The sequence below is a fragment of the Triturus cristatus genome, chromosome 4_1 (genome assembly GCF_964204655.1).
Source record: "Triturus cristatus chromosome 4_1, aTriCri1.1, whole genome shotgun sequence".
In the NCBI taxonomy this organism is placed as follows: domain Eukaryota; kingdom Metazoa; phylum Chordata; class Amphibia; order Caudata; family Salamandridae; genus Triturus; species Triturus cristatus.
Window position 1 is genome coordinate 732,499,304 of NC_140585.1, and position 10,300 is coordinate 732,509,603.

The 10,300-nt window shown below is 46.1% G+C and overlaps 1 protein-coding gene across 1 annotated transcript in view; it reads right to left on the reverse strand.

Moving 5' to 3' along the window:
- The window catches only part of WASHC3 (WASH complex subunit 3), a 126,950-nt gene extending 119,076 nt beyond the window's left edge, over positions 1 to 7,874 (reverse strand). The window contains exon 1 of the mRNA XM_085653226.1: positions 7,629 to 7,874. Coding sequence (XP_085509352.1) covers positions 7,629 to 7,679 — 51 coding nt within the window. The 5' untranslated portion in view covers positions 7,680 to 7,874. The remainder of the gene's footprint in view (positions 1 to 7,628) is intronic.
- Positions 7,875 to 10,300: the final 2,426 nt, after the last annotated feature.

Below are 10,300 nucleotides of genomic sequence, written 5' to 3' on the forward strand. Positions count from 1 at the left end.
AGCGGAACTTTATTCAAGGCTGTGAAAAGCTGATGCCAGTTCCCATTCCCAGGTATAGCACACGACCGATAGGGAGAAGAAATGAGGGTAGCCTTTTATGCATAAATCTCATGCCTTTGTACCTTTTCTGTTACAGGTTCTAACTCCCCTGCTGTTCCCTTCCCTACCCTTTCCTTCGCCTGATCCCTCGAACACCCTGTTTGCCTCATCGGGGTGTTGGTGATATCCGGAGGTGGACCTTTGTTCTACTGCCGCTGGATCCCGTGGAGCGTATCCTGACAGAATTACGCGCCCACGTATTTAGCTCTGCCCGATCCAGGGGTAGTGGAAAATGGCTTCAATGGACGATGTCCTTCAGGCCTTGGTGGCGGTACAACAAGAATTGGCCGCCTCTAAGGCGGAGACTGCGGCTTTGAGGGATAAAGTAGAGAGGTTGTCACGCAACCCCTTTGACGCCTCTAATGTAGCGTCACAGATTCAGGTCACGGTGCCTCCTCCTATCCCTTTGGCTAGTCCGGAGAAATACGCTGGAGACCCATCGAAGGTACAGGTATTTCTGACACAGATTATGCTACACTTCTCTTGTACGCCGGCCTCGTTTCCCACTCACCATTCCCGAGTAGCCTTTGCCATATCCTATTTAATAGGGGATGCGGCCAACTGGGCCGTCCCACTGGTAAGGAACAATGATGCGATCCTTTCTGATTGGGCGGCGTTTCGGGTGGAATTTGAAAGAGTTTTCGATCGCAGGGCCACCACTTTTAGTGCGGATAGGGAGCTTCTGACTCTCAAACAAGGGAAGACAGAGTTAGTCTCGTATCTCACCACCTTTAATAGGCTTGTGGCTGAGACATCGTGGCCAGAAGAGAAGAGAATGTCGTTATTCTATCAGGGATTAAGGGACGAGCTAAAGGATGTGTTGGCCCAGATAGATCCCCAACCTACTACGTGTACGGAGATGATCAATCTGACCTTAAGGTTGGATGGTCGGATGGCCGAGAGAGGGGAACACAGAAGGCGGTGGGACAGAGGGACCGGCGCTTGGAGAGAACCCCTCGGAGACCGGTAGACGCTCAGGTATCGGGATCGGAACCCATGGAGATAGGGGCCGTTCGACCTCCTTTGACAAGGGAAGAAAGAGAAAATCGAAGGGTGCAGGGGTTGTGCATGTACTGCGGTGAAGGGGGATATTATGTGAGAGAGTGCCCTTCCAAACCCAAAAGTGCAGGGGCTTGGCTCCGGAACAAAAATGCGGCTGCGTCCATGGTACTCCCCTTAGGACCGGCGGAGGACCCACAGGGAAGTGGGGGTGCGGGGAAAGGTTGGAAGATCCCCTCCTTGGCAACTACAAGTTTGCAGGAACTCGAGTCACACCTGGTTCTGCACATGCATCTAGAAAACAAGCAAATGAGCCACCCTGTAAAGGTGATGATAGACTCTGGGGCCACTGGGAACTTTATTCATGTGGGTCTGGTACAGACCCTTAATCTACGAAGGGTGGAGAAAGAGAGGCCCGAGGAGGTTCTGGCAGTGGACGGTAAGCCATTGAATTCAGGCTTGATTACCGAGCGAACCGAACTTGTCTGTTTGGCCTTCCGGGTCCAAAAGGAAAGACACTTAGACGAATTGACATTGAACATAATCGAGGCTCCGCAATATGAGATTATTTTGGGTATGCCATGGCTGCGATATCATAATCCCTCCATCGACTGGAGAACGAGAACCATTCGGTTTCAGTCCGAGGACTGTCTAAACCATATGGCGCCTCGCGATCTCTCCGCAGCTATGGAGTCGACGCGTCCCCATATAGTCGCCACAGCGGCCGAGAAAGAAATCCAATTACCACCAGAATATGCCCGGTTTAACAATGTATTCAGTGAGAGAAACGCCGAACAACTGCCGCCACACAGAGAATACAACTGTCGCATTGATCTAGTGGCGGGAGCAACGATCCCGGCGTGCAGAGTGTATGCGTTGTCTGTGCCAGAGACCAAGTATTTGAGGGAGTATCTGGATCACTACTTACAACTAGGTTTTATTAGACCCTCCAGATCCCCCGCGGCTTCTCCACTATTTTTTATAGCCAAAGCCAATGGCGATTTAAGAGCCTGTGTGGACTACCGACAGTTGAATAAAAACACAGTAAGGAACAGATACCCGTTGCCCCTCATCCCAGATTTACTTGATCAGGTACGAGAGGCTTCTGTTTATACACGATTAGACCTAAGAGGAGCGTATCATTTAGTACGCGTCAGGGAGGGGGATGAATGGAAGACGGCGTTTAAGACCCGGTACGGGTTGTTTGAATATACTGTTATGCCGTTTGGCCTCTGTAACGCCCCGGCGGCATTCCAGTATTTATTAAACGACGTGCTTAAGGACTTTATGGATTTGTTTGTAGTCGTATATATAGACGACATCCTCATCTATTCTAAGAAAGTGGAGTATCATGTGCAGCATGTGAGTACGGTGTTGTCTAGGTTGCGAGAGCATGGGCTTTTCTGTAAGTTAAGCAAGTGTGAATTCGGGGTGAATACTGTGGAATTTCTGGGGGTGATATTGTGTCCAGAAGGTCTACACATGGCAGAGAGAAAGGTCCAGACAGTACAGGAATGGCCCTCTCCCAAGAGGGTCCGGGAGGTGCAATGCTTCCTGGGCTTTGCTAACTATTATAGGAGATTCATCCTTCAGTTCTCCAAACTCGCCGCCCCCATCACCCGTCTTCTAAAAAAGGGTGTTTCGTTTCACTGGTCCAAAGAAGCAGAGGATGCTTTCAGCTCTCTAAAAAAGGCTTTTACCACCGCCCCAGTGCTGGCGCACCCCATACCAGAATATCCGTTTATCGTGGAAGCCAATGCTTCGGAGGAAGCCATAGGGGCAGTCCTGTTACAAAGAAATCCACACACTGGACAAATGCACCCAGTAGCCTATCTGTCGAAGAAACTGAACCCGGCAGAAAGAAATTATACTATAGCAGAGAAAGAGCTGCTGGCAATAAAGAAGGCATTTCAGGAGTGGAGACACTATCTGTGGGGAGCTAGTCATCCCACCACATCATATGCCGACCACAGGAACCTGCAATATATGAAGACAGCCCGACATCTCTCACAGCGTCAAATGAGATGGATGCTGTTTTTTGCAGGCTATGATTTTGTTATCACGTTCAGACCAGGAGTAGAAAACCGCAAGGCGGATTCCTTGTCACGACAGGACTCGATGGTAAACTCGGCACACCCGAAGACCCCGGATTCCATTATAGCTCCGTCTAAAGTGTTTTGCTCGGTTAAAACAAACAACTTCCTAGACAGTGTGCGAAAACATGCCACCGAAGAGGTTTGGCAAGAATGGGCACAGAAGGAGGAAGGACGTACTGTACATGATGGGTTGCCCTTTTGGAGGAACAAGCTATACCTCCCAACGAAGAAACTCCGTAAGCAGGCGTTTTCATGGTGTCACGACTCCCTATTGGCAGGCCATCCCGGAATCCAAAAAACCTTGCAGTTGAATCAACGCCACTTCTGGTGGAAATTCTGGTAAAAAGACGTAACCGCCTGGGTGGCCAGCTGTGAGAGCTGTGCCCGAGCTAAAACGGAACACACCAAGAAGAGAGGGAAGCTCCAATCCCTTCCCAACCCCCAAGAGACCGTGGCAACACATCAGTCTCGACTTCGTCACAGGACTACCCCCAGAGAAGGGGCATTCCGCCATCATGGTCGTAGTAGATGGGCTCACAAGGATGGGGCATTTCGTTCCCTGTGGAAATCTACCAACAGCAGGGCAAACCGCACAGCTGCTACTAAGCAACATCATCCGAGCTCATGGAATACCCGAAGTGATCGTATCTGACAGGGGACCCCAGTTTGTTGCCCAGTTTTGGAGAATGTGGTGCAAGGCCTTGCACATTGAATCCGCGGTGTCCACGAGCTTCCATCCACAGACTGACGATCAGACGGAACGCCTAAATCAAACACTAAAGAAATATCTCAGATGTTACGCACAGGAGGCACAAGACTCTTGGGTAGACCTATTATGGATGGCGGAGCTGGCCTATAATAATTCCAAACACAGCTCTATAGGCGACTCCCCTTCCATGCTACCCTTGGATATGATGCCCGCATCCTACCAATCAAGATCCCCGAAGAAGTGGCTAGCCAGCCAGCGGTGGCGACTCAGGTGAAAAATCTGCATGCGTTACAACGCAAGATAGCGGCCCATCTAGGGCGGGCCAAACCAACCTACAAGAAATGGGAAGACAGACATCGGAGCGAAGGGCCACAATATCAGGTGGGGGATAGGGTATGGCTATCCACCAGGAACATCAGGTTCAAGTTGAGAAGTATATTCCACCCACGATTCATCGGCCCGTATACCATAGTAAAGCAAGTTAATCCTGTGGCCTACAAACTGAAGCTGTCCGGTTCCTTACGTATCCACCCGGTGTGTCACTGTCAGCTCCTAAAACCTGCGGCAGGTGCACGCAGGAGAGCACCACCAACTGTATTACGCGAAGGGGGCTTGGAATATGAAGTAAAAGGCATCAAAGACTCCAAGAGGAGACGAGGAGCACTATGGTATTTGGTGTCCTGGAAAGGCTACACAGCTGAGGACGACTCCTGGGAGCCCTGTCACCACGTCCATGCTCCGGCAGCGGTAAAGGCTCTCCATAGGCAGTTTCCGGAGAAGCCTGGCCCTGAAAGGAGCTAGGAGGGGGACCTACTGTCAGGACTCGGGCACAGCGGCGCCTACCTAGCGGGATTTTAAGGGTACAAACTACATTTCCCAGGATGCCCAGGCCGAAGTGGGCATAAAAGGGTGCCGTTGGCGGGAACCGGCGCGCGTAATTCTATCGTCCTTTCTGTCCCGGACTGTTCGGAAGGAAGAGCAGTTTTCAGAGGCGCTCTCATCTGGCCGCCAGGAGTTCCGGTGGAGACGTCGGAGGGCCGGCTCAGAGACTCGTTGAACCGTGAGTTACCGCAAGAGAGTGTGTCCACCACTCACGTGGTTTTCAGATCCTTGTTGGGATTGACTCTTGGGGAACTTGAAGAAAGGTGGTCGTCTGTTCTTTGGAGAGAACGAGGTGACGCGGGGACCTTCATTCTCGGAGTTCTTTTGTTTTCCTTTGTTTTGTTTGCAAACATACGCAGCGGAACGCAGCGGTGTAATTAACCGCACGCTACCGTGTGCGCACTCAGCGGAACTTTGCAATTCACTCCCGTATGTAGGGGGAGTTAAGGCGGTGACCACAACTGCGACCTTTTCAGGTGATTCAGCCTGTTCATAGTATAAATAAACAATTGGGGAACCTTACGGAGAACAGCGGTGTAGGAACCGCGTTTTATCGTACAACTCAAGGGGGAGAGAGAGACGTGACATTTTGCTAGACATTACTGGAGGCAATCAAGAGTGGAATTGCCCTAGTGGAGGCCGAGGCAAAAGTGTCTGGGGGTACGTGTGATAGCATATGAGCTGGTGCAGAGTGCCTGGAAAGGGGGAGTGTAACGACGTTAATCTTTGTGATATTTCCTTCCAGAGCGGAATGTTATTCAAGGCTGTGAAAAGCTGACGCCAGTTCCCATTCCCAGGTATAGCACACGACCGATAGCGAGAAGAAATGAGGGTAGCCTTTTATGCATAAATCTCATGCCTTTATACCTTTTCTGTTACAGGTTCTAACTCCCCTGCTGTTCCCTTCCCTACCCTTTCCCTCGCCTGATCCCTCGAACACCCTGTTTGCCTCATCGGGGTGTTGGTGATATCAGAAGGTGGACCTTTGTTCTACTGCCGCTGGATCCCGTGGAGCGTATCCTGACAGGATTGGTGTAAAGATATGGACCTGGCCACGTATGTCAACAGGGGATGCCCTGAAAAATGGGAGCGAATATGGGGTAAATGGAACATGTTCAGGGGAAGTATCTGCAACCCCCCCCTGTAAATAAATCGTACCTCAGACGATGATGTCTAATAACATATGTCTCTTAAATGATAAGCTTCTATTGTGCATCTGGAATGTTAGCATCCTATGTAATCACTATCATATGCTGAACAAAGACTGTCTCATGGAAATGTACTTTTGTTAATGTTTTAATTATAAGTCGTATTCTAATAAAAATTGTTTAAAATAATATATATAGCATCCAGGCTAACCTGGAATAAACAAAGGCAGCTGCTGGTAAGATTTTACTTTCATTTGAGTCCACATCACAAGAGCAACGTTTTGCCCGGATAAACTCAGAACACTAAGTAGTTGTTAAATTAAAAAAATAAAACGTTGAGTTCTGAGTGAGTGATACATTTCGACATGAATAATGCGAAATGATCACATCCCACCCATACTGTTGTCTCTTCGCTGGCTTCCTATTGAAGCAAGGTCAATTTACAAAACTGTCTGTATCACCCGCAAAGCCTTGCAAACCTCCACCCCACGCTATCTGGATAATAAACTCAAAATCTCAGACAGTGCTAGATCTTCACGCAATGCGGAAAACTTACTGCTCGAACCTCCTACCTTCAAAAAGGAAAGATTTATGGCTTAATCTTTCTCTGATAATGCGGCCAGAATGTGGAACTCACTTCCTCCATCCCTTCGAACCACCACCTCTTTCCGGACTTTCAAAACAGGTTTTAAAACTCTCCACCTCCAAAAGCACTTCCTGGAATAATTCAACCCATTTCTTGACCTTTACGGCTATCTAGCACTCACATGAGGTCAACTTTGTAAATATGTATTTTACTCCTGTTTTAACCTAACGCTGACACCTTTCTATTTTTTACAATATAAATATGCAACTTGTTAGCGTTGTAACTGCATATATGTAACTTATTAGCATGTTCAGTCTATCTTGTGTACCTTTGTAACTATATATGTACATTTTTAACGTGTTTAGTCTATCTTGTGAACCTTTTGTAAGTTACCTGGTTCTTATGTAAAGCGCTCTGACACCTTTGGGTAGTTGAGCTATATAAAACTGCATTAAATAAATTTAAATTCATGAATAAATAAATAACACCTCTTTTTCTCGTTTCAATTGCCATGCATCTGATGAGCAGAAACGTGCATCACATGGGCAGACACAGGCATCACAGGAGCATAAATAGGTATGACGACCCAAACAGGCATGACGTGCAGAAACAGGCATCATCGCATGGGCATCACATGGGCAGAAACAGGCATCATGCAGACAGAAATAGTTTTCACACATACAGAAATAGACTTCACACAGGCAGAACTGACCACTGGAATACTTTTGAATTTCCCCGGTGGGTTGCTACGGATAGAGAGGGCTTCTTCGGGCATGGACGGAATGCCATGATCAGGTCCTAAAACTGCTTAGTTAATATGTTTGAAACCTGCCGCATTTTACCACACACACAAAAAATCTCCGAGGAAACACACACATATTAGAGAGATGCCTAAAATCACACGCCATCACATGCCACACATAGATACATCCCACTAGCATGAAGCAGAAGCAATAATTAGGCAGCAAGGAGCACCACATAACCATCATGCATACATGTATCGTCCATAGGCATAGACATTACCCGTCGTTTAAAACAAAAACTGGTCTGATCAGCTTCCGCTCTCCTTACCCCTCCGATCGCCCCTTCTTCTCCCCATTCGCCCTCACCTTGGATAAGTCTATCCCTGACCCCACTAGCGGCAGCCCGTCTTCGTCCATGGGCGCAGCTTTGGATACACAGCAGGAAGCTGCGGATCACGTGAAAGAGGCTGTTCACCCAGTGCGCATGTCCAGGCCGCCCCCTGGTAGTCCGGAAGGAACGAATTGAGATGCTTTACTGCTGACAGAGAGGAGCTGAGCATCCTTGCAGTGGACGGAAGGAAATCGAAACTGCTAGCGGTACTTCGCTTGCTCACAGTGGTCGAAGTGCATTAATTAAAGTATAGGGCCTAGGCACTGTGATACTGCAAACAATGGGGGCGCGGTGAGTGTGCGTGATCGTATGCGCGGCTTAAAAAACAAAGTGTTCCGTAACATTTCGGTTTTACCTTTAGCGAACTACATATAAAATAACTTATAAGGCACAGCTTAAAATTAAAGTAAGGTGGGAAATCCACTATCGTTCATTATGAAACCTCTATTAGTTAAAGCGCTGAATCAGAAAGCCACAGAATTGAATCCTCGTGGGTGCAGTGGAGAATAGTCACTTATGTATGTTTAGTTCTACTAAGTCGCAGGCTGTGACAGAAAGCACTATGACTATGTAAGTCATTATTTTAAACTTGCATTACACATAGTATAAAATAGGATGCTAAAAAAGTGCAAAAAGTTTTAAGATTTTAAAAAGTGCCTCATTTAGATTTGAGTAATACCCATATTGTACGTAGTGCAAATATTTTTTATAACTGTCTTTTAACAGCACACATTACACAGCTCCCTTGCAATACCTCTAAAGATACTAAATATTAAAGATTTAACCGATTGGGGAATTACAATCAGACAGCCGGAGAAACGTAAATATCCCCATATCTTGAGAACTGCCGACAGACAAACAGAATACAAGCATTGGCATAGCCAATAGGTCTCGCCTTTGGGACCTTATAAGTGTTTAGCCATGCAACAGTTAATGTTGTTGCAGTAAGGATATTGTGCTGCATAACTAAATACTTATAAGGTCCCAAAGGCGAGACCTATTGGCTATGCCAATGCTTGTTTAACATTGGCACAGGGGTGCACATTCTATGTGGCCATATAATTTTAATACTTTTGATGGTAGCCATGAAATTCAAAAAACAAACTTTAGCTTCTGGAAGTCACTGTAGTGAGGCAAACTTTTTAGGTTCTGTACTATTTGCATGTTTTGAAAGCCCAGGATGTCTAAACTCACCACGTTATGACTGGAACCATCAGTTCGACATTTACTATAATTTAACTAATGACGTGTCCATAAGATTACACAGCTTTTAGTTATAAAATACCATTCTTTGATTGACATGAGTTAAGTGTTTCTAAATCTTTAAACACTCTTTCCACTAGTAATTATTGATTTCAAGCCAACCAAAAATATTCTAGAATGTCACATTTATGTGCTGTGTTTGTGTACCGATCTTAAAAGCCTTGCACATGCAATAATGGGGGCACCTACTGTGGGCAATAGTAAATGGAATTATGCATTCTTTTAGGACTGTATCTAGCAGATGTAGCTCTGCCAAGAATGGGATTCATATGTTATTAGGACCGCCATCCGTATTATAGGCCATTAGAGAAGGCTAATATTGGTAACACTGTTCATTCAGACAAACAATAATAAAAGTTATGAGCTCGCTTATTGGGTGAAAATAAAATGTTCTATTTAATGTACATAAAAGAAAAACCAGTATAAGTGTAGAGAATGAAACTTCAGTTTATCAAGTGATCCAGCGCAAAAACCCTAGCAGCAGGAAAACAACCCGTACCGGTATCCTCCCTGCGTCACAGACCCCACTTCACACTAACTCATTCACACATGCAGTCATTGGTGGGGCCCATAACACCAACACTCACACGTTTCTTCCACACCGGTCTGCACACACAGGAGGGATGAGTGATTCAAGCGCCGGACATGTGAGGGGAACACCTTATAACCTATAGGGAAGGAAAGTAATTTACAAAATATATATTAACACCTTTCGCCTACAGATCCTTAATCCCAAAAACATCAAGGCACTCCTCCCACTTCGGTCAATGGACCAAATTAGTTGGATTGGTTGATGGTGATTTAGAACCAGCTAAAACACATTTTAAGACTTCAGAATCTATTTCTTAAATGAAACTCATGACTCATTAATTCTCGTTAATCAATAATTGTTTATCTAGTATTTCATAATGATTTAAATTTGTATTTGTCTCGTCAAAGTTCATAAAGTTTTATATCAAAAGTTTAGTAAATCGCAGAACACCATATTGACCTATTCTGGCTATTTGAAGTCCTCAAATTCATTGGCTCTGCATAATTTTGTCATGAACCGTCCGAAAGCAAGCCAAAGCTAAAAGTTCTTTGCTCAGCACGCTACAGTCCCACAGATCGGCAAAGGACCAGAGACGTGCAAGCATCTATCATTGCCCGTGGATTTTAGGAAAAGTTCGCAGTCATCAGATAATCGGGCAGCAACTCCAACGTCAGCTTCGTCAGCGTCAGTAACAGCGTCAGTTTCAGCACCATCAGATAGACAACCACAATAACACTCCCTATTCTATTACTTCTTTTATAATGAAATGAAATCAAGAAGATATAATTTAATAATTCAGGTCAGTCGTGATTGGTTGGTTGAGATCGTCCGATGTCAAATTTGAGTTTCTAG